This window comes from Neomonachus schauinslandi, chromosome 5 (genome assembly GCF_002201575.2).
Source record: "Neomonachus schauinslandi chromosome 5, ASM220157v2, whole genome shotgun sequence".
NCBI classification, from domain to species: Eukaryota; Metazoa; Chordata; class Mammalia; order Carnivora; family Phocidae; genus Neomonachus; species Neomonachus schauinslandi.
In genome coordinates this window covers 159,587,422-159,610,619 of record NC_058407.1, presented here as the reverse complement: position 1 = coordinate 159,610,619, position 23,198 = coordinate 159,587,422, and the positions used below count along the sequence as shown (strand labels likewise).

At 54.5% G+C, this 23,198-nt stretch overlaps 3 protein-coding genes across 4 annotated transcripts; 2 read left to right on the top strand and 1 right to left on the bottom strand.

The window, feature by feature from the left end:
• The first annotated feature begins 1,660 nt into the window (after positions 1 to 1,660).
• Positions 1,661 to 5,581, top strand: SEPTIN1 (septin 1). Its single transcript, XM_021700401.2, has 11 exons — positions 1,661 to 1,801; positions 1,975 to 2,065; positions 2,164 to 2,250; positions 2,478 to 2,601; positions 2,913 to 3,047; positions 3,142 to 3,259; positions 4,152 to 4,253; positions 4,373 to 4,472; positions 4,709 to 4,874; positions 5,114 to 5,204; positions 5,310 to 5,581. The coding sequence occupies exons 1-11, from the start codon at positions 1,799 to 1,801 to the stop codon at positions 5,394 to 5,396; spliced, it is 1,104 nt and encodes a 367-aa protein (XP_021556076.2). The 5' UTR covers positions 1,661 to 1,798; the 3' UTR covers positions 5,397 to 5,581.
• A 475-nt stretch (positions 5,582 to 6,056) lies between these two features.
• MYLPF (myosin light chain, phosphorylatable, fast skeletal muscle) lies at positions 6,057 to 12,258 on the bottom strand. 2 transcript variants are annotated; one of them, XM_021700484.1, is made up of 8 exons: positions 12,221 to 12,258; positions 8,700 to 8,738; positions 7,740 to 7,835; positions 7,412 to 7,487; positions 7,111 to 7,215; positions 6,926 to 7,004; positions 6,390 to 6,438; positions 6,057 to 6,257 (listed from the first exon to the last, which is right to left on the bottom strand). In XM_021700484.1, the coding sequence occupies exons 1-8, from the start codon at positions 12,227 to 12,229 to the stop codon at positions 6,153 to 6,155; spliced, it is 558 nt and encodes a 185-aa protein (XP_021556159.1). In that variant the 5' UTR covers positions 12,230 to 12,258; the 3' UTR covers positions 6,057 to 6,152. The 2 variants fall into 2 exon arrangements, with proteins under 2 accessions (XP_021556159.1, XP_021556160.1); XM_021700485.1 differs by lacking the exon at positions 12,221 to 12,258 and adding an exon at positions 12,089 to 12,117.
• Positions 12,259 to 12,665: 407 nt separating this feature from the next.
• On the top strand, positions 12,666 to 23,192 carry TBC1D10B (TBC1 domain family member 10B). The gene is made up of 9 exons (XM_021700550.2): positions 12,666 to 13,846; positions 16,734 to 16,833; positions 17,129 to 17,236; positions 17,327 to 17,433; positions 20,426 to 20,540; positions 20,667 to 20,732; positions 20,913 to 21,102; positions 21,445 to 21,599; positions 21,684 to 23,192. Exons 1-9 carry the CDS (start codon positions 12,900 to 12,902, stop codon positions 22,305 to 22,307), a joined length of 2,412 nt encoding a protein of 803 aa, XP_021556225.1. The 5' UTR covers positions 12,666 to 12,899; the 3' UTR covers positions 22,308 to 23,192.
• Positions 23,193 to 23,198: the final 6 nt, after the last annotated feature.

The window sequence follows — 23,198 nt, the reverse complement described above, 5'->3', positions numbered from 1 at the left end:
GCCTTATAGGCCATAGTAGGAAGACTAGCTTTAGAGGCCTGGAGAGGTGACTCAGGTCATAAAGGCTAAAGTCAGGGTTTGTGCATACAGCTGATTTGACTCCAAAGCTCATGTCATCTGAAACTACTCGAGTCCCGATAACCAAGTGGAAATGTGTGTATTTCATTCTACCATGAGGAAAATGGAGTTTAGAGAGGTCCAATGACTCGCCCAAGGTCCCGTAGTAAGTGGGAGAACTGAGGTTTGCAGAGCTTTCTGCCTCCAGAGCAAGGCTCCTTTTACATGTTCTGCTAGCCTTGGGCCCTGACTAACTTCATTCACTCATTACTCCATGCACGCATTCATCTAGTGTATTATTTATTGGCACCTGCTTTGCGGCAGGCCTTGGCAAGACACTGAAGATATAGAAATGAAGAGGACATGGTCCATGACCCCAGAAAGCTCAGCCAGTAGAGAAGATAGCCAGATAAATAAATGCAAGCATTGGGGAGAGGTCTGTGGAAGGGGTTAGAGAGTTTGGAGGAGGGAAAATGACTGTGCCTGGGGTAGTTGGGCAAGATTTCCTAGAGGAGGAAGAAGAGATCTTTGAATCAAACCCTTGAAGGATCTGGAAGAGCAGAAGGAAAAGCTCAATGTGGGGGCGCCTGGGTGGCTCAGTCGTTGGGCATCTGCCTTCGGCTCAGGTCATGGTCCCAGGGTCCTGGGATTGAGTCCCGCGTCGGGCTCCCTGCTCGGCGGGAAGCCTGCTTCTCCCTTTCCCACTCCCCCTGCTTGTGTTCCCTCTCTCACTGTGTCTCTCTCTGTCGAATAAATAAATAAATAAATAAGTAAAATCTTAAAAAAAATAAAAAGCTCAATGTGGGCAGAGTGAAGGATGTGGGCATTCTCCAAGGAGGAGTGAGGGATGGGTGATGAGGCCAGATGTGGAAGGCTCTGGCTGCCAGGCCAGAGCTCAGACTTAATTCTGAAGTTACTGGGAAGTCCCTGAAGCGGCTAGAGCAGGGGACTGCCTTGGCCAGGATTCTAAAGGAAGGTCTCTCTGGCAGTGATGTCCAAAGACTTGAAGTCCTTTCAAGAACCAATTGCATGAAGTAGTGCCTGGGTGGCTCAGTGGTTAAGTGTCTGCCTTTAGCTCAGGTCATGATCTTAGGGTCCTGGGATCAAGCCCCAAGGTGAGCTCCCTACTCAGCTGGGAGTCTGCTCCTCTCTCTCCCTCTGTCCCTCTCCTTTCCCCCCTCCCCGTTTTCCCCCTCTTCCCCTACTCATGTGCCAAATGCTCTCTCTCTCTCTCTCTCCCCCCCAAATGAATAAATAAAATCTTAAAAAAAAAAAAAAAGGAATCAATTGCATGAAAAAAAAGAAAAAGAATCAGTTGCATGAGCTGGTAAGGAAAATTGATGGCCCCTTCCACCCCTAATCCTATTATGATTTTTGGTCCGCTTAGACCCTGGGAACTTTTTTTTTTTTAACCATCCCAGTCAAAGCCTTCATCTCACTTGCTAGAGACGCCAATCTGCTTCCTTCCTCTCTGCCTACACCCCATCTACCCGGGTGATGGGGCTACAGTGGGGGCATGGAATAAGTGTGCAGAGAACTGAGGTATTGAAGCTTCCCATGGGGGGGATAGCCAAAGGGCTCCAGGAAATGAGAACTCCAGGTATTCTTGGTCTTGGGTTTCCCCACCAGTTCGAGCATCTCAGCTTCCTACATTGCCCGCCCCCTTATTTGCCACACCAACTTCCTGCCCCACCAGAGGAAGTGGGGAGAGACAGCAGGTGCAGCGACAGCTAGCAGGGCCATGGTGAGTCCTTCTGCCCCAGAATACAGACATCTCTGCCCTCAGCCCCCAACCCCCAGAGTAGCCAGGTTCAGGTCAACCCACAGCAGGCTGACTTCTCCTCGCCCACAAGGTCAGGTTATCCTGGGGGCCCAGCCCGCCGCTCCCAACAGCCTCACACTGTCCCCCACCAACAGGACAAGGAGTATGTGGGTTTCGCCGCCCTCCCCAACCAGCTGCACCGCAAGTCCGTCAAGAAGGGCTTTGACTTCACACTCATGGTGGCAGGTCCGATGGGTTTTGGACAGGGGACTGGTTGGGGGAGGCTTCCTCCAGATACCCTGGCTGTCTCCTCGCCTGACCAGGTGGGTCTGTCCTGCCTACAGGGGAGTCAGGCCTGGGAAAATCCACCCTCATCAACAGCCTATTTCTCACCAATCTCTATGAGGACCGGCAACTGCCAGAAGCCAGTGGTAAGACCCTCCTGACCTCTCCAGGGACTCTGTCTCTCCCATCCCCAGGCTGCACTCTCTTTCTTTTCATCTGGGTCCCCCCTGACTTTCTGGGGGACTTGGGTGGCTCACTGATTTTCTCTGAGACTCCCCGGAAAAATGAGGGGGGGTAACTGTGATTCTGAGAAAGGAAATCAGTCCTGGCTCAGACCCCTACCCAGCTCCTTGACCTCTCCCCCTCCCCACAGCTCGCTTGACACAAACGCTGACCATTGAGCGCCGGGGTGTGGAGATCGAGGAGGGGGGTATTAAGGTGAAGCTGACGCTGGTGGACACACCTGGCTTTGGGGACTCCGTGGATTGCTCAGACTGGTGAGGAGCAAGGGAAGGAGCGGGGACTAAGCTTCCCAATGTGGCTACTCTGTGAAGACTGAGGGGTCAGTTCCAGGGCTGGTCTGCTCTGCCCCTGCCCTCCCCAGAAGGTGGGGCCTGTTTCTGGTGGCCATGTGGCCCAGAGTGCCCTGTGCTTCCTGACATCTGACCTAAACCCCGCCAATCTCCTTTGATGTCTTTGGTTGGACCCCAAGAAGCTAGTTCCTACCCCCACAGTCCTGGCTAACCTTGGCCCCTTCCCTGCCCTGTGGCCCCTCATCTCTGACCTACTCTCTTGCCCCACACCCCAGCTGGCTGCCTGTGGTGCACTTCATCGAGGAGCAATTTGAGCAGTATCTGAGGGATGAGAGTGGCCTGAACCGGAAGAACATTCAGGATTCCCGTGTCCACTGCTGCCTCTATTTCATCTCACCCTTTGGCCGAGGGTCTGGGGACACCCTGGGGGGTTGGGGTATTTGGGGAGGGAGAGGGAGGGTTTCTGTGGCCTAAGGCTGAGCCCTGACCAATCACTCTGTGCAGGCTCCGGCCCCTAGATGTGGCCTTCCTCCGGGCAGTGCACGAAAAGGTCAACATCATCCCAGTCATTGGCAAAGCAGATGCCCTGATGCCTAAGGAAACCCAGGCCCTCAAGCAGAAGGTATGTCTGGTGACCTCTGATCTTTGGTCCTACATGAAGCCAGAAGTCGTTATCAAACCTGAACTCAGCTTTGACTTCTTTGATCTTGGGATCGCCTTTTGGAAGTATAATGTGTCAAGAGACATTGTGGGAGAAAGTTTCTGCGGAAGGTGGGTAGTAAGCTGGCTGAAGGAGCCATGTCTCCGGAGGCCCAGAATAGAATCCCTTGACTGGATGCTTGGCTGAGGCCTGTCTGAGGGCTGCAGCAAAGGCATGATGACTCTTGATATCCCTCCAGCCCCAGGATGTTGACCCACCTCGTGACTTCAGAGGCCTCTCCCACTGTTTATGCTTAGGCCTCTCTCTCCTGGGCCTCTGGTGTCTGCTTCATTTTACAACCTTCCAGGCCTCAGTCGTCCCTGTTAGGGTGTCTTTGTCTCTTTTTCACCATCTATATCTCTCATCGTCTGAGGGTTTTTTTTTTTTAAGATTATTTATTTATTTATTTATTTTTAAATTTTTATTTATTTTTTAAGTAGGCTCCACGCCCAGTGCGGAGTCCAACACAGGGGCTTGAACTCACGACCCTGAGATCAAGACGTGAGCTAAAATCAAGTTGGATGCTTAACCCACACTGAGCCACCCAGGCGCCCCAAGATTTTAAGCAAGCTCTACACCCACTGTGGGGCTCAAACTCACAACCCCAAGATCAAGAGTCATATGCTCTACTGACTGAGCCAGCCAGGCGCCCCTCTGAGATTTTGGTTTGGGGCATCCTGTATGTTACCATCTCTGTCTTTCATGTCTTCCTCTCTGTCTCTGACCACCTGGAACCTGTATCTCAGTGTCCAGCCATGCAGTGTCTGCTACGCACAACCTCTGTTTCTCACCTTCTGTGCATGTCTGCTCCCAGATCCGGGACCAGTTGAAAGAGGAGGAGATCAACATCTACCAGTTCCCCGACTGTGACTCTGATGAGGATGAAGACTTCAAGAGGCAGGATGCAGAGATGAAGGTGCAGAGGCAAAGGAGGAAGGGGCAAAAAAGCGGGGGAGGCGGATGAGGAGGTGGAGGCTGACAACGAGGTTTCTGCCCAGGGGGGTCCAACGGTGACCTCTGACTCCTGCCCTCCAGGAAAGCATCCCTTTTGCAGTCGTTGGCTCCTGCGAGGTCGTGAGGGACGGCGGGACCCGACCCGTGAGGGGACGCCGCTACTCCTGGGGTACGGTGGAGGGTGAGTAAGGTGGGCATGCGTTCTGAGGCCAACAGGGAGCCCAGAATGCTTCTGAGTCAACCGCACCCAACATATGAAGTTGGGGCGATCTCTCGTCCCGGGGGTCCTAAGGGCCAAAAGAGGGGTCCTTGGACTGCAGACCCTCACCTAGAGCCGGGGCAGGACTCCGGGCCGACTGGACCCGGCCAGTAGGGCTGGACCCGAAGCTCCCTGACGCTCGCCGGTCCGCCCCTCAGTGGAGAACCCACATCACTGCGACTTCCTGAACCTGAGACGGATGCTGGTGCAAACACACCTGCAGGACCTGAAGGAGGTGACCCACGATCTGCTCTACGAGGGCTACCGAGCCCGCTGCCTACAGAGCCTGGCCCGGCCTGGGGCTCGTGATCGAGCCAGCCGTAGGTGAGAGCCCGACCTGAGTCCCAGGGGCTCCCAAGGCCCGGCCTCACTGTCCCGGACCCGGCCTTCACCATCCAGACGACTCTTCCAGAATCTCTCCCCACCCACTTTGCTTAGGCATTGAAAGGACATATGGCCCTGCCTCCTAGACCCCAACGTCGCCCCACGCCCTGCCCCGCTTCTGCGACCCACAACGGAGGGTCCCGCCCTTGATTCCCTGTCCCTTTTCCCATGCCCCCTAGTAAGCTCTCCCGCCAGAGCGCCACAGAGATCCCGCTGCCCATGCTGCCTCTGGCCGAGACCGAGAAGTTGATCCGCGAGAAAGATGAAGAGGTGAGCAAGTACCTCGCTCCCACTCCTCCCCCCAAGGCCCCAAGTGCTCTTCGAAGTCCCTCTCTGGCCTCCCTGATCCCACGCCTACAATCTTGCCCCTCACAGCTGCGCCGCATGCAAGAGATGCTGGAGAAGATGCAGGCCCAGATGCAGCAGAGCCAGACTCAAGGAGAGCAGTCGGACGCACTCTGAGGACCCCGCCCGGCCCTCCTTTACCTCGGCTCCGCCTTCAGTCGGTCTCCTATCCAATCCTGGAGCCCCAGCCTGAGAGGCCCGCCCCCGCAGGGGGGCTCACCGGCTAACAGGTTCTCCCAATCCCAAATCTGTGGCCCCGCCTTTGGCCCCGCCCCACCCGGCCCCGCCCCAGCTTCCAGCCCCGCCCCTGGCCCCCACCCCCGCCGCTCTTCACCCAAGCTGTGACTTCAATAAAAACAGTGTCAGGGCTCCTGGGTGGCTCAGTCGGTTAAAGTGTGGGACTCTTGATTTCGGCTCAGGTCATGATCTCAGGGTCTGGGATTTAGCGGCCTTGGGCTCCCTGTTCAGTGGGGAGTCGGCTAGACATTTTCCCTCTGAACCTCCCGTTGCTCGCGCGCTTGCTGTCTCAAATAAATAAATGGGTAAATCTTAAATAATAATAATAATAAAAAACAGTTTCCCCGAGGCCACGCGAGTCTTCCTTTCCCAGCGGGAGTAAGTGGCGGGTGTAGCTGGTGGAACGAAACCGCCCCACCCAGACCTCCCAGCCACTGATTACTCATTCATTTGTTGGGCGCTGGCTTCGTGCCGGACTGTGTTTCAGCCCCGCGCCCCACCTGAGTTCCTCTCCCACAAACGCACCGAAGGCGCCGCCGCTAAGAAACAACGACCAGTTTAGTTTTATTAGAGTCTGGTGGGGGGTCGGACTGGCAGCAAGGCGTTGGCCAGCAGAGGCCTAAGAGGGTGGGTCCCCTACTCCTGGTCCTTGGCATCGCCATGCGTGATGACGTAGCAGATGTTCTTGTAGTCTACGTTGCCTCCCACGTCGGGGGGGAAGGCTGCCCACATGTTCCTGATCTGGGGAAAGATTCAGGGGCGTCTCCTACCGGTTCCGTATGCTCCCCTTCCCCCTCCCTCTGCTTCTCCCGGGCCCTCACACACACACACACACACCGCCCCCCCCCCCACCCCCACCCCACCCCCCCTCACCTCTTCCTGGGAGAAGCGGTCACACTGCGTGGTAAGCAGCTCCTCCAGGCTGGAGAGAGGTGACATATGGGGAGTTGAGATTGGGCTTCGTGGTTCCTTTCCACTCCCTCCCACCTCATCCTGGTTGCCATTCCTAGTATCAACTTGAAAACCCAAGTCACTCTAGATCCCTCTCTGGTCTCCCAATCAGTCTGGCCTCCCTGCTTTTGCTCTTCCCTTCCCATATGTGCTGTGAAAATGTAATCCTATAGCCCATTTCCACAGTGCTAATTTTTCCCTTATCCCCTCCCTTAATACCTAACCTTTGCTAAAAATTTAAGGAGGCCTGGACACCTGGGTTGTCAGTTAAGCAGCTGCCTTTGGCCCAGGTCATGATCCTGGGGTTCTGGGATTGAGCCCTTCTCTTCTTCTGGTTGTCTGGTCGCTGCTTCTCCCTCTCCCTCTGCACCCCGCCCCCCCCAATAAATAAAATCTTAAAAAAAAAAAAGAATTTAAGGAGGCTTTCTCTGTGTGAGCAGCTGGAGAGGGTCACTTACAACTGCTTCTTGATGGTGCCCTTCCCCTCAGGGTCCAGGACCTTGAAGGCTCCAGTGATCACGTCCTCAGGGTCAGCACCTGGAGGATCAGAAGGCACATGAAGCTAAAGGGTCCCTGAAGGGTCTGTCCCTGAAAGGTCTGGGGAGGGGCAGCTGGGGGCTTAGACTCAGGACACTTCATTCACCTTTGAGCTTCTCTCCAAACATGGTCAGGAAGACGGTGAAGTTGATGGGACCACTGGCTTCCTTCATCATGGCATCTAGCTCCTCATTCTTCACATTGAGGCGCCCTGGAGCAGGGTGGGGGAAGCTGGAGTGGGGTCCTGCGGCCAAGGGTTGATCCTTCCCATAAATTCAGACCATCCCACCCATTTTCGTCTGGGTGGACTGAGGCCCAGGGTGGAGCCGGCAGGGCTGAAACCCAAGGCTTCTGAATTCCCAGGACTCTGTAGCCTTGAATCTTTATGGGTGGGATAAGGGGCTCACCCATGGCTGCGAAGGTGTCCCGCAGATCTTCCTTGTCGATAATGCCATCACGGTTCTGGTCGATTACCGTGAAGGCCTGTGGAAGGCAGGGGTTGGGGGGGGGGTTAGTTCCCCCATGGCCAGGCTTCAGCATCCCTACCCCAGGCAGATCAGATTCTGGCCCCCGGCCAGCTGTTCTCTTGCATGCCAAATGGGGAGGGGAGCAACGAGTTCTAAGCCCTTCCCCTCCCCCCAAACAGGTGCACATTCCAGGGAGGGGGTGTTGGGGGGGAGGGGCGGCAGGGGGGGCCTTTGGTTAGTCTTCAGTCTCCCTTCTCCCCTTACTCACCTCCTTGAACTCCTGGATCTGAGTCTGGTCAAACATGGAGAAGACGTTGGAGCTTCCGCCCTCTGCCACTGCCCTTCTCTTGGCCTTCTTGGGTGCCTGGGAGTTGAGGGATGGGTAAAGGGGTCCATGGGCCAATCCCTCCTCTTCTCTGGAGGCAATGGATTAGATTCAGCGTTCTTTGAGTCATTTTTCTAAAGCAACTCTTCTGGTTCTAGGCTTTCCCCTCCTTATGAGCTCTTTGCTGAAGGGACTTGCTTTGGTTGCATCCCCAAATTCCTACCCTCCATTCTACTGAACAAGTCGAGTCCCCTTCTCAGTGCCCTGAGCTTGCCTCCTCTGCGTCCCAGACTTGCTGTGTGACCCTGATCTACTCATTCACCCTGTCTGAACCTTGGCTCTCCCATTTATAAAATGGGAGTTGGAATCCTTGCCTGATTGGTCCCAGAGGGTTTTAGGAAGAGGGAGTGCAGGAAGGTATGGAGCATGCTTTGAGAGGGATGGGTCTCCTGTGAGTGGAGAGTCTGGGCAGACTGAGTTGGGTCATTTAGGCCATCGTTCTGTACGCTCCTCATTAGCAATGCCAAGAAAGGGAAGATTCATCTGTTTCCTCTTACTGGACTGGGAATCAGGTACTTTCTTTTAAAAAGTGAGGCTGCCTCGGGCACCTGGGTGGCTCAGTTGGTTAAGCGACTGCCTTCGGCTCAGGTCATGATCCCAGGGTCCTGGGATGGAGTCCCGCATCGAGCTCCCTGCTCAGCAGGGAGTCTGCTTCTCCCTCTGACCCTTCCCCCTCTCATGCTCTCTCTCTATCTCATTCTCTCTCAAATAAATAAATAAAATCTTAAAAAAAAAGATGTGTGTATGTGTATATATATATATATAATAAAAATTAAAAAAAAAAAAGTGAGGCTGCCTTGAGGTCTGAGGGATCTGGGTAGGGGCTGGGGGATTCTTACTCACCATGTCTTCAGTCTCCTGGGGGCAAGGCAGTGGCTCTGGCTGGAAAGGAGCAGAGTCAGCCTGTGGCGGTCCCTCTGGGGTTATATAGTCCTGCCCCAGGGAGCCCTCAACATACCAGGGTAACCTTAGCCCTGTGGGTGCCCACCCCAGATACCAAAATAGCCCGGCTCAGGGCCTCTCCTTTCTTGGAGGGCCGGCAGCAGCTGGAGCCCAGGGTGGGAGGAGGGAGTGGGTCTTGGGATGCATGTCTCACTAGGACCTGGGCAGGAAGGGATGTTCTCTTTCCCAAAAGGGGGCTCGAATGTGCCAGAGTTCAGAGAGGACCCAAACTGAGGCATTGTACTGGGACAAAGATAAACCAGGCCCCTGTACCCCTGAGTGGGGTGGGTCCAGATTTATTATTTATTTTAAAAACATTCCTTATTTTGAAATTAACATTTTTATGTTTTTATTTATTTGTATTTTTTTTAAGATTTTTTATTTTTAAGTAATCTCTACACCCAACGTGGGGCTCAAACTTACAACCCAGAAATCAAGAGTTGCATGCTCTACCAACTGAGCCAGCCAGGTGCCCCTCCAGATTTAAGGCCAGTAAGATTATTGAGCACTTACAGTATGCCAGGCACTGGGCTCTGCCTCATGGGTGCCCCCTGGCAAGCATAGTCCCCCACTCCCATTGTGGAGTTCACAGTCAAGTATATGTATGTTTGTGGGGTAGTGGCAGAGTCGAAAGGGAGACAGCTGTCTGAGAAGCTGAAGAATCAAGAAGGTCTTCTACGACCCCTTTGGTGGGGGCAGGGAGGATGTTTCAAGAAAAGATGCCAAGCATAGAATGACCAGGTAGAAAGAGGCTAGACAGCCTGCAGCAGAAAGCCTGCTCTGTGATCTTGCACTTTGTGCTTTAACTCCCTGGGCCTTGTTTTCCCCATCCCACAGAACTTGTGGATATGAACACTATTTGGAAACAGTTTAGTGAAATATAATCATTACAATTAATATTTATGCCTTGCCTTGGTGGACTTACAGCCTAGCTGTGGAGACAGGATAAAGGCAGAAAATGTCATAACAGCTGATTAGGAGCACAAAAGTAGAGAGCATAGCAGCCCTGTGTGGGACTATGGGGATAACTTTATGAAGGCCAGGAAAAGTAAGTCAGGTGAAAGTGGAGGGGCAGACATGCTAAGCAGAGAGCAGAGATGGACAAAGGCCTGGAGAAGTGAAAAATCAGGTTGTCAGAATGGTGATGGGGCTGGAGCAGAGGATGCAGGCTGGAGACCAGAAATTGGAGGGTCTTCCATGCCAGGCTGAGGATTGAGACCTTGGGAGCCTTGGAAAAGTTTGAAACAGGAGAACATAATCTAATGTGAGTCCATAATCATTTCTTTGGATCCTATTGTGAAAGTTGGAACTCAGAGGAGGGGGGTCCAAATACCAAGAGGGAAGCTAGTTGGTCACCTCCTCCCGGTGGCTGGGATGGCCAGTGGCTCCTTTCTTCATTCTGGGCAAGAACCAGTTTGGCTGACTATGTGACTTTGAGGTACCCTCTCCTAGGGAAATAGTGGCTGAGGAAGCCCCAGGAGGCCAAGGTTGGCGAGGACACACATCTCCTCCTTCTCTTGCTCCCTCTAGGACCCGATGTCCTGAGGAAGGTGACTCTTCCCTTTGCCCTCCTCCAGTCTCATGCCAATGCCTCTAAGACATTTTCTTTTCTGGGCACTGGGGCCCAGCCACCTGTTGTCTCTAAGAAGAGAGAAGGAGCCACCCTAAACTTAGCAGCTGCCCTTGGCCTCCTACACTGGCCCCTCCCTGCCTCAATCGACAGCTGCCTCACCTTATACGGTTACCATGGGGGTCTAGGCCCAGGGAGGAGCCCACTTAATCCGGGGTTCTGGGAGGGGAGAAAAACTCCAAAGAGGGGAAGGGGGAAAGTGCTCAGGTAGCTGGGGTCAAATGGAAAGTGGGGAAATTGAGGAGAAGGAGATCAGGAGCTGTGTATCTAACTCAGACACTGACTGGGAATACACAGGATCTGGGTCTGAGCTGGGAACGAGTAGCCTAAGAGAACTCAGAAACCAAGGAGGACCTGGGACATTGGGAGCTAGGCCTGACTGAAATTTCAGGATGGTGGATTCTGTATGGAAGTTGGGGCCCTCTAACCCTGAGGCTCAAAGGGATGGGGGTCAGAGAGAGATGGGACTCCTAAAGTCAGGGCTTTGTGTTTGTGATCTATGGTAGCCTGGGGGCTCATGAGATTGGGGTCTGCTTTCTTAGCAGAAAATGAGGAGTACAGGGGCGCCTGGGTGGCTCAGTCGGTTAAGCGACTGCCTTCGGCTCAGGTCATGATCCTGGAGTGCCGGGATCGAGTCCCGCGTCGGGCTCCCTGCTCGGCAGGGAGTCTGCTTCTCCCTCTGACCCTCCTCCCTCTCATTCTCTCTGTCTCAAATAAATGAATAAAATCTTAAAAAAAAAAAAAGAAAATGAGGAGTACAGAGAGGTGTGGCAGTGATCAGAGAGGAGTTGATGGGACAGGTCCTGGATCCCCCAAAGAATAAGAACACAGATATGGGAGTTCATGTTACTGGGAATTCATGGTTTGGGGTCTAGGATACCCACTAGAATGGGGGGGGCACTCAGAGGATGAGGTGCAAGGAATTAGAGCCTGGATTCTGGGGAGGAGATGAGATAGATGGGGGAGGGGAGGTGTTGAGGAGAAGGACTTAGGGCTTGGGATTCCCATAGGAAATGGAGGATCCAGGGAGATGGGTCACTTAGAGGATTTGGGGGCTCTGGTAATAGTCGTCGGGGCTTTGAGTGTTGAGGTTGGTTGCGGGTCGGAATGAAAATTAGAGACAGAGTGGAGGTTGAGAGTACTTGATCAGGGCACTGGATCTGTGGTGGGGTCTTACAGACCACCAGAGTGAGGCGGCTCTGGATGGAGAAGGGGAGCCCAGGGGGCCCTTGGCTGGCTTCGTCGGTGGGGCATGCGGCTCTCCATCTCAGGGTCGTGAGTTCAAGCCCCACCTTGGCTGTGGAGCCTACTTAAGAGAGAGAGAGAGAGAATGGCAGCCCAAAAAGGACTCAAGCAAAGCAGCGCGGCGCTCTTATTGGCTAAGGACTGCTCTAATGTCCCTGGCCCCCGCCCCCTCTCGGCGCTGTCCCCAACTGTCACCCCCTCCTGCGCTTGTCTCCGGTTGTCACCGATATCCCTGGGCTGGCACCGCCTGCTGGCAGCTCCCCTACCCTTTGGATGCTGCCATTGGCTGAGACAGCCGTCTATCTCCCTTCCCTGTTGCTAAAGTGTGGGAATACGCTCATTGGCTGACGATGCAAATTAATAGCAATTCTGGCCCGCGGCCCCCCCCCCCGCCCAGCTGTCATTCTTTCTTGACCTTCTTGGGAGACCTAAAGAATTCCTCAGCATTTCCTATTGACTGCGGAGGCTGTCTGTCACCGCCCAGAGACACCACTGTCTGTCAACTTGACCTCCGCCTACTCCCCTTTTTCATTGGCTCCCTTTTTACTGTTTCCATTGGCCAGGCTCGCCTCTTCTCGCGCAGCACCCGCCTTCTTCCGTGGTCATTCACTCTCCAGCCATTTTTACTGGCCAGGAGGTTCAGCTTCCCGCTTTTCTATTAGTTATCTCTTTCGTTCCACCTCCTCCTGCCTTCACTCACCCTCTCATTGGTCTTATAGCCCTCCGCCTTCTCCATTTCCTCTTTCCAAATTACCCAGCCCCTTCCCACCTCCAACCCCACCCACCCTTCCAACGATTGGCAGAAACCCAGTTCCCTCTCTCCTATTATTCGTCCAAACACTCTGACAAGGCGGGAGAAAAAAAAGGAGCGCGATGGGACTGCCCGCGCGCAGGCGTGAAACGCCGAAACGCTGGCCGCTTAGCCGGCACTGGGGCATGTGCGCAGGCGCGAGGTCGGCCGCTCGCCTGAAGCAAGAGGGAGGGGGAGGCGGTGAGAGAGCGCAAGGGGTGAGAGGGCGCGAGCGGGACCCCCGCGCCTGGCGGCCCGGGACCCCTGCCACGCCTCCGTGCGCCGGGCGGCGGCCCGCGCGCCGCCCCCGTCCCCGACGCGCGCCGGGCCGCGCCCTTAGCCTTTCCCCTTCCTTGGCGGGCGGCGCGGAGCGGCCTGAGGGGCGGCGCCTTCTGCGGCCGCCCCGGCGGGGGGATGTGAGGGGAGGCCCGCGGCCATGGAGACGGGCCCGGCGCCCCTGGTGGCCCCGCCGCGCCGTCATGGCGCCCCCGCGGCCCCCTCGCCGCCGCCCCGCGGCTCCCGGGCCGGACCCGTCGTGGTGGTGGCTCCGGGGCCGCCAGTGACCACGGCCACTTCGGCCCCGGTCACCCTGGTGGCTCCCGGGGAGGCGCAGCCCGCCTGGGTACCGGGGCCCACCCAGACCTCGGCCCCGGCCCCGGCCCCGACCGTCTCGAGCAGCACAGTGGTGGTGCTGACGCTGGAGGCCTCATCCGAAGCCGCGAGGGCGCAGGTCTCCGCTGGCTCAGAACCCCTGGGGCCCGCGGCAGTGGCAGGAGCCGAGATGTCCATGGCTTTGGGCCCGGGGGCAGACTCTCCGAAGACGGAGGAGGCTAGAGCCTCGCTCACCCCTGGACCAGGTACCCCCACCGGGACCCCCACCAGGACCCCTTCCAGAACGGCTCCTGGGGCTCTGACCGCCAAACCCCCGCTTGCCCCCAAGCCGGGAACCACAGTTGCCTCAGGAGTGACTGCGCGGGTTGCAGCAGTGACAGCAGGACAGGTGACAAGTGGACATGGAGCTGCAGCAGCAACATCAGCATCAACTGCACAGGCTCTAGAGGACCCCTCAGGGCCTGGCCCAAGGCCTTCAGGGACATGTGAGGCTCTGGTAGCTGTCGTGACGGTCACCCCAGCCCTGGAGCCTGCTGAAAACTCTCAGGACCTAGGCTCCACGTCCAGCCTGGGACCCGGCATCTCTGGGCCTCGAGGGCAGGCCCCGGACACTCTGAGCTACTTGGACTCCGTAAGCCTCATGTCTGGGACCTTGGAGTCCTTGGCAGATGATGTGAGCTCCATGGGCTCAGACTCGGAGATAAATGGGCTGGCCCTGCGCAAGACGGACAAGTATGGCTTCCTTGGGGGCAGCCAGTATTCGGGCAGTCTGTGAGTACCCAGTGGGCACCCAGTGGGACTGCTTCAGGGAAGCAGAGGTTGGGGAGGAGGAAATGATACACCTTGCCCAGACTCTGGCAGCCGAGGCTCCAGGGGAATGGCTCCAGCAGGAGTGAGATACTTGGTGATCCCTATCATGCCTAGAGCATCCTGAGGTTTTGGTGGCACTTGCCTGTTAGGGTTTCAGACCGGGTGTCAGTTCTGGGTCTGAGCTTTGCTTTTAGTGTGTTGTGTGCCCTTGAGCTAGTGTCTTCCCTATTTCTGTGCCTCAGTTTCCTTCTCCATAAAGTGAAAGGTTGAATGACATGATACCTAAGGTCGTCCCAGGTCCTTGATGTGAAACTCCAGCTGTGGGCCAGATATTCTGGAAGGCTGGCTGGGCAGGGGTTCTGGTAGAGATCTTTGGTCCCTGAGGGGGAAGGAGTCTGGGAGGGATGCAGGCGTTTCCCTTCCCCCATAGCCCTAGGTCTGATGGGGTGGTGAGATGGGGAAGTCTGGTTGATGGAGGGGAGACCCTGAAGGCAAGGCTCCCCTGCAAAACAGAGAAGGGCAGTCTTGTGTTCTTACTGAAGAAAAGGGTTGGAGGAGGCCTCTTCCCCATTTCCTCAACTCCCCAGCCCGGCTTACTCTTTCCTAGTTCCCTCCAGGGGCCTGAGTCACTCCTGATGTAGGGGTGTGATTGCCTCTGACTTCTTCCTTCCCTCTCTCTGGATCCTGCTCATTGTTCCTGTACCTCTTTAACCTGCTGGTCAGTTTAACCTACAGCATCACCTGAGCACCCAGGTTCCGGATCCTGTGCTGGATAAAATAGTTGTTTCAAGGCGCTCATCATCTGGAGGGAGAAACAAATACTTCAAGAGTTGGTTTCAATATAAGGTTTAGCCTAGAGATCATCACAGGATTTTGTGAGCACCTAGGGAAGGGATCTTTTTGCCCACTCAGAAGTCAGCTGAGGCTGGTCCGAATGCTGACTAAATGTAGGATTTAGTTGTGTATGTGCGTGTTGGGGTTGGGGGCACCTGTCTGGGGTTGGGGGAAACACTTGGGAGGATATTCTAAGCATGTTTTATAATCCAACAAAAACCAGAAAACCTTTGATTGAGCACCGACATTCATGGTCTTAGGAAGGCAACTGAAGTTTGACCTTGGTGTTTTCCCATGCACGGAGGAAGCATTGTACCCAATTTATAGGTGAAGAAACAGGATTGAAGCAGTTGAGTGATTGCCCCACTCACATCTGGATCTGTGTGACAGGCTTTCTCAATACCATGCTGCCCTAAGGAACTTGGATTGAATTAGATTTTAGTGAGCCCCTCTTGTGTGCCAGGCACCGTGCTGGTTGCTATTTCTATGCTTTGTAATTTTGTCCCTCTAAAATCTATCTTCTGTGCTGGAGGAATATACTTCTGAGGCAAGACTGACTGGGGCACATGTTACCTTAAAAGCTTGTAGAGGCTCTCCACTGGCCACAGGATGAAGTCCCAAGTGCTTTATTCTGCAGATAGGCTCCTTAGTATCTGGCTTTGCCAGCCTTTCTGGTGTTCTCTCTCACCACTCCTAACCATGTATTTAGTACTGTGGTCCTGTTGAACGGATTGTAGTCTTTCCACCTTGCTACGCAGGCTTTCCCACCTGCCAGGAATGCCTTTCTCCCCCTTCTTGTCTTAGTATGTTCTACTCAGTCCTTCATGGCTTATAACTCAGATATCTCCTCCTCCAGGAAGCCTTTTCTGATATCCACTGCCCCTACTCCAGTCGGTGCCTCTTCTGTGCATTTTTATCATTGCATTTCCCATACCACATTGCAATTATCTCCCCTGCAAGCTTGTGACCTTCTTGAGGGCAGGAAAGATATTATCTTATTCTTCCTGATCCTTAGTAGAGTTTCGAACTGACTTAGATAGAAATTAATGAGAGGTGTTTAAGGGGCTTCTAAGACAAAAGAAACTAATATTTAAAGAGCCCTTCCATTTACCAGTCCTTTATATAGTTTCTCGGTAGTCCTCTCATAACTTTGTGATGTAGGTGGTGACATCCCTTTTTTATAGAAGAGGAAGAGACTCAGGTTATTACTTGCCAAGATTCCCCAACTTCTAATGGATGGAACTGGGATTTGAGCTCAGGTCTGTCTGGAAACTCAAGCTCTTTCTTCCACTCACCTCCTAGTACTGGCTCCTACAAGTAACTGTTTCAAGACTCAAGGGGCATCTTGAGTGTGAGGCTGTGACAGAACAGTGGCCAAACAGTGCAAGGAAAACTTCATTTGCTTGGGAACCTAGGGTGATTTCAGGGAGGAGGAGGTAGAGGGGATTGCAGATGGCCCAGGAGATCTCAAGAGTCTGATAGGAGGAAACTCAGATAGTTGCTTCTAAGGAGGCAGAGAAATATATTTGTTCTGTATTTTCTTTTATGGATAATAATTGCCAATACTGAGCACTTGCTGTTTGTTCTCTCCTATAACCTCTGCATCTTACAAATGTGGAAATTGAGGCTCAGAGGAATTCAGTGACTTGCCCAAGGTCACACAATGAGTAAGTGGTAAAGCTAGAACTTGGACCCAGGTCTAATGCAAAGTGTGGTTTTTAAATATTCTGTACCCTCTCCCCAAATTTGTATGTGCCATAAGCAGGATTTCAACACACCCAGCATGTATAGAGATCCAACATGAGAACACAATCTGTACAGAGATTCCTTCCAAAGAGGAGTCATTTCAGTGTGGTAAGCTAGACTGTGGATGGCTAAGCGGCCAGATGTCCTGATATTTGGTAGCTCACAGTCTCTCATTTGAAATCGGGGAGGTGGCTTGCTTCAGTTCTGCCAGCAGTCCATGTTTTACACTACCACTCCTGACCCCTTCCATGCTCCCTTCATCCTGCAGAGAAAGCTCCATTCCTGTAGATGTGGCTCGGCAGCGGGAGCTCAAATGGCTGGAGATGTTCAGTAACTGGGATAAGTGGCTGTCACGGCGTTTCCAGAAGGTTTGGAAGGCTGAGTGGTGGGCAGGGCGATGGACAGGTTGGGAAGGGGGCAGGGAGGGCTCATGTGGTCCAGGGAAGCCATGTTAGTATTTGCTCTCTAGGCCACACTTGGGGCAGGTGGTCCTTGGGCCTGGAGGGAGGAGTAGCTTTAAAGATAGAAGGCCAAGCCAGGTCCAGTGGAGTCAAGCCAATGGGATGTGTGAGGGGTGTGCCAGGAAGCCCGAGGACTGCTGGGGAAAGCCTGGAGGCTCTGCCAGCCCCTGGAGCTGCTGCCCTGCCTGCCGTTCTGTCTTAGGTGAAGCTGCGCTGCCGGAAGGGGATCCCCTCTTCCCTCAGAGCCAAGGCCTGGCAGTACCTGTCCAATAGCAAGGAACTCCTGGAGCAGAACCCCGGCAAGTTTGAGGTGTGTCCAGGGTATGGGGATGTGACGTGGTGTGAAGGGTATCATCAGTCCCCTCCAGATCCTGAGCTAATCCCTGCTGTCCCACTGCAGGAGCTGGAACGGGCGCCTGGGGACCCCAAGTGGCTGGATGTGATTGAGAAGGACCTGCACCGCCAGTTCCCTTTCCATGAGATGTTTGCCGCTCGAGGGGGGCATGGGTGAGATGGCCTGACCGCGTGGGTCGGTCAGCAAACATTGGTAGAAGGCTCCAGGTGGATACAGGGCTGGGTTGAAAGCAGTTCTTGCTCTCCAGGGCTTCTAGGAGAGTGGTCCTTCATGGACTGAGTGCCAAGCCATGTTGAAGGAAGTGTCCTGGGAGGGAGATTCTGACTTGGGGCTGGGGGGCTTCTGGAGGGGTTGCAGGAGGCACAACGACGTGTCAAAGAGATCGCATCTGAACTGGGTTTTGAAGGATAGATGGGAACAGAGCAGGGGGCAGGGTTTTCCTGGCCGGGGGTTTATGTAAGCTCTGTCTGGGATGTGCGATTGGGTAGAGCTGAGGCTGCAGAAGCAGTTTAGGGCCAGATCACCAGAGGCCCTTAAAAACTGTTCCCAGGCACTTGTGCTTTTGTTCTGTTTGCTAGGCTTCCCCAAGATGTATATATATCAGTCCTTAGTAACATGCAGGATGGTATTAGGTGGCTCTCAGGTGGACTTTTTTCCATCAGTTGGTTCATCTTTTCCACAAACACTTAACACCTGCTATCTGCCAGGCACTGGTCTAGCCACAGATGACAGCAGTTAACAAGAGACAAAAACTCCTGCCCTTATGGGGCTTATTCCATTTTAGTGGGGATAGACAATACATAAATAAGACAAAGAAGGAAAAAGTATGTTGCATGTGAAATGGTATGAAAGAGGAGTTTAAAGCAAGAAAGGGGAATAGAGAATGCGAACGGAGATGGGGTTACAAGTGATCTGATCTGATTTGTGTTTTGAAAGGATCGTCTTGGCTGCTGTGCTGAGAATAGACTATAAGGAGACAAGGACAGAAGCAGAGAGACCCTTTAGGAGACCATTTCCATAATCCAGGAGAGAGACCATGACAGATAGACCAGATTGGTAGCCATGGAACTATGGGGAGAAGTGGTTGGGTTCTGGGTATATTCTGAAGGTAGAGCCAAAAGGATCTGCCAACAGATTAGATGTGGAGTGTGTGAGAGAGAGGGAGAGAGAGTGAGCACAATTAAGGCTGACTCTAAAGGTTTTGGGCCTGAGAAACTAGAAAAATGGAATTGTTATATACTGATGTGGATGGGCAAAATGGGGATAAAGAAGTTAGAGGGGTACATCAGGAGCTCAGTTTTGGAATATGAGGTTTGAAATGCTAACTGGATGTCCAGATGGAGATGTCAAGTAAGTTGAATGTACGGTATATGCAAGCCTGGAATTTGGGGAGAAGTTTAAAGTGAGGGTAAGCTGGAGATTGAGAGTTGTCAGCCTCTAGACGGGACTCACCTATGGGACTGGATGAGATCATCAAAGCAGCAAGTGTAGATACAAAAGGAAGCTCAAAAATTGAGCCCTGTTGCTCCAACATTTCAAGAATGGAAAGATGAGAACAAACCAGCAAGGGAGACTAGAAGCAGAAGCTGGAGAGGTAGAAGGAAAACCAGGGCAGTGCGGTTTCTGGAAGCAAATTAAAGAGGGGTTTCAGGACCAGCTGTATGAAATACTGCTGATGGGTCAAGTAAAGTCAAGTCTGCAGATTGACCTCGGGACTCAGCACAGTGGCAGTCATTGGTGATCTTGATAAGGGCAGTTTTGCTCGGGGCAGTCGGTTAAAGCCTGACTGCAGAATGGGAGGAAAGAGCTTGATGACAGTGAGTCTGTACCCTGAAGTTTTTGCTGAGTAGGTAAGGAGAGAAATGGTGTTTGGAGGGGAAAGGGGGGTGGTGGTCAAGAGACATTTTTTTTAAGCAAGAGGAAATAACAGATGTTGGTATGCCAATGGGAATGAGGGGTAGGGAGAGAAAAACTGATGATGATGCAGGAGAGGTGGGAGGCTTGCTGGGGTGATGGCCCGTGTAGGTAAGAGTGGATGGAGTGCAGTGCCCAAGAGGAAAGGCTGTGTTTGGCCAGGACCACAGACATTTCACCCACAGCAACAGGGGAGAAAGCAGGGACACATGCAGGTAGGTAGGTGAATGAAGCATGGGAGCTTGTGGGAATTACATGTTTATTTTAATAGGTATTAGGTAAAATAACTAGTGCATCCAACCTGTCATTTCATGGATGCTGTTGCAAAGTGGAGAAAAAAGATTAAGTGAAAAATAGCAGGGAGGTATGCAGATAAAGCACAAATGAAGATCACACTTCAATGACTGAATTTTGGGATAGAGGAGGTCATTTTTACTTTTTTTCTGGGTAAGAAATGAAGGTCTGAGCTACGGAATGGCTGTGGAGGCAGAGAGAAGGAACAGATATGAATGAAAATCAAGAGGTAGTGTTGAGAAGATTTGGTTTCAGCCACGGGGAGTGAAGAAGAGCTCTCTTTTCCAGTGTGGGGCTGACTGAATGGGATTTCCAGACACGGTGATGGGGCGCCCTCAAGAAAGAGGAGCAGGTCTAGGGCAGAGATTTTATTCTTTTAGATGCAGAGACAAGAGAAAGGTTTGAGGCACAGCTGGCTTTCCAAGCCTTCACTGAGGCTTCCAAGAACCAGGGCCCACTGGACATGGTGACGGGGACCTGATTCAATCCAGTGAGGCAGATGAGGGGAGCCCTGCCCTGGGAGAGCCCCTGCTCTGAGGTACTGAAAGCATTCAGTGCGACAGGAGGGCTGATGCTGCGGGCAGTGAAAGCTCCCCGAAGAAGGTGACTTTGAAGGTCTATGGGATGGTGGTAGATGAAGGAGGGAGAGCACAGCCTGTGCGGGGGAATGGGTAGGGAGCAGGGGGGGGGTGTGCAGGCAAGGGTGGAAGGCTGAAGCCTGGAATGCTTTGCTTATGGTCGGAGTCTTTGGCTTCACCTTGATGGGCAGCACTAGGAACGCCAGTGGAGGTGTGTGGTGGGGAAGCTCTGAGGTTAATCTGGAACTGGATCTGGGAGGGGTCTGGAATGGGGCTGGCTGGGGGGAGCAGGCTTAGTTTGGGGCAGAGAGCCCCCACCTCCGCTGGTTGCCCGCATGGTCTTTCCCAATACCCACAGGCAACAGGACCTGTACCGAATCCTGAAGGCCTACACGATCTACCGGCCCGATGAGGGCTACTGCCAGGCCCAGGCCCCAGTGGCCGCCGTGCTGCTCATGCACATGCCTGCTGAGGTCAGCATACCCTGGTCCTGGCTGGGGAGGCCTGGGAGGACCTTGGCCTACGGTGGTGATGGGGGAGCACTCTACTCCCTGTTTCTCAGGTCCCGTCCCCCCGCCCCTTGTTCTTGCCCTCCTCAGCAAGCTTTCTGGTGCCTGGTGCAGATCTGCGACAAGTACCTCCCCGGTTACTACAGTGCAGGGCTGGTGAGTGTCTGAAGGCTGGGTGCACCCAAGGCTGCAGGGAGGTCCTTGTCCTGCCCCACCTGCTGCCCCTTTGTCCCTCTGCTCTGGGCCTCTCCCACTGAGGTGAGGACCCCTCCTAGGGACAGTGTTACCCCACGGGGGCCACCGTAGGCCTCCTCTCACGGCCTCTCCCGCCTGCAGGAGGCCATTCAGCTGGACGGAGAAATCTTTTTCGCGCTGCTGCGCCGGGCCTCCCCCCTGGCGCACCGTCACCTGCGGCGGCAGCGCATTGACCCCGTGCTCTACATGACCGAGTGGTTCATGTGCATCTTCGCCCGCACCCTGCCCTGGGCGTCAGTGCTGCGCGTCTGGGATATGTTCTTCTGTGAAGGTACTTCTGGAGCCAGTCAGGCCATGAGGGGTCTGGGGTTTCCACGGTGGCTGCCAGAGAGGGGCCTGCTGCCGAAGGTACGTCTGAGGCCTAGGCTTCCCTGTCCGCCGTCCGGGGGCTGGAGAAACTGGGGCCTGGTCTTGGCTCTGCCATCATTCCGGAGCCTCCTCTCCCTCCCAGGAGCCTGAAACCCACGGCAGCTCATTTCTCTCCGTGGGGCCTCCGTTTCCTCATCCGTGAGGATGGCAGTAAGACAGGGATAGGGCGCGTGAGTCCCTTCTAAATGGGACGGGCTGAGAGCCCAGCCCTGATCTCCCGTGCTGCCTTTTCCATGCCCTTCAGGCGTCAAGATCATCTTCCGGGTGGCCCTGGTGCTGCTGCGGCACACGCTGGGCTCGGTGGAGAAGCTGCGCTCCTGCCAGGGCATGTACGAGACCATGGAGCAGCTGCGCAACCTGCCCCCGCAGTGCATGCAGGAGGACTTCCTGGTGCATGAGGTAGGCCGCGGCCTGAGTCTGCCCGCACCTGCTTCAGCGCGTCCCCGCACTCCCCTTCACCCTCCCCGTTCCTTCTCGGTCTAGGTGACCACCCTCCCGGTGACAGAAGCACTGATTGAGCGAGAGAACACGGCCCAGCTCAAGAAGTGGCGGGAAACCCGGGGGGAGCTGCAGTATCGGCCCTCTCGGCGACTGCATGGCTCCCGGGCCATCCATGAGGAGCGGCGACGGCAGCAGCCACCCCTGGGCCCCTCCTCCAGCCTTCTTAGCCTCCCTGGCCTCAAGAGCCGAGGTTCCCGGGCAGCTGGGGGGGCCCCCTCTCCACCCCCTCCTGCCCGCAGGGCCAGCGCTGGGCCTGCCCCAGGGCCTGTGGTCACCGCTGAGGGACTGCATCCATCCCTTCCTTCACCTACTGGCAACAGCACCCCACTGGGTCCCAGCAAGGAGACTCGAAAGCAGGAGAAGGAGCGGCAGAAACAGGAAAAGGAACGTGAGAAGGAACGGCAGAAACAGGAGAAAGAACGGGAAAAGCAGGAGAAGGAGCGGCAGAAGTGGGAAAAAGAGCAGGAGAAGGAGCGGCAGAAGCAGGAAAAGAAGGCCCAAGGCAGGAAGCTCTCGCTGCGTCGAAAGGCAGATGGGCCCCCAGGCCCCCAGGATGGTGGGGACAGGTCCTCGGCATCTGAGGCCCGGCAGGATGCTTACTTCTGACCTCTATCTCGGGGCTGGACTGCATGGCCTCCCTCTTTTTTCCTCAGTCAAGAGCAGGCCCGGCCTGGGGTGCTGTCCCAAGCTTCTTGGGCAGGCCGTCACTCTTTCTGGGGAAAGCGGTTTGGCTCCCCATCTCCTTGCCAGCTGCTGATCCCTACACAGCTGGGACAGTGAGTGCACGGGGCAGCTGCCTTTCCTCGGGGTAGCCGTGAACAGATCTGGAGCCCCCTCACCTCCAGTTGGGCCCAGCTGGGGTTTCTGTCACTCCTGCCCCAATTCCCTCTGGGGTCCTTCCCAGGTGCAGTCCTGATTGGCCTTTTGTCACCTCAGGGGTGACTTGGCGATGGGAATCAGCAGTTTTCAGATTCTTACACCAGTTGCTCCCCTTATCCGTGAGTGGAGCTGGGTTCCTTTTTCCCTTCTTCAGCTCTGCTGGTCTCCCTCCCCCTCTTCGTGCCTGGGGGCCGAGGCTCTCCTCACTCTACTCTGGACATCTCTGTGTTGTAATTATGTACAGAGGACCTGGTGGGTCCAGGGTGGGGGTGTTCGCTCTACCTTCTGTCCTTTAGTTCTTTCACAATGTTCTTGCACTCATTTATTTAAGGGGACATGCACTGGAACAGGCCATGTTCCCGGGACCTCTCCCCACCTGCCATCCTCCTTGCTCTCTTTCCTCTTCACCCACCTTCCTGTGTATTCTCAGGCTTCTGCTTTGTCTCCACCAGGGTCCCCACCTTTCACCTTGTTCCCTCTCCAGCCCCTATCTGGGGAAGGGGTCTTCCCTTGAGCTCCAGGGGGTAGAACCCAATGTTTACATTCTCTTCTCTCTCTGCTCCCACCCTGTGTGGCGCTTTGAGGAACCAGAAAAGAACCTGCTGTTGTACCTGGGCC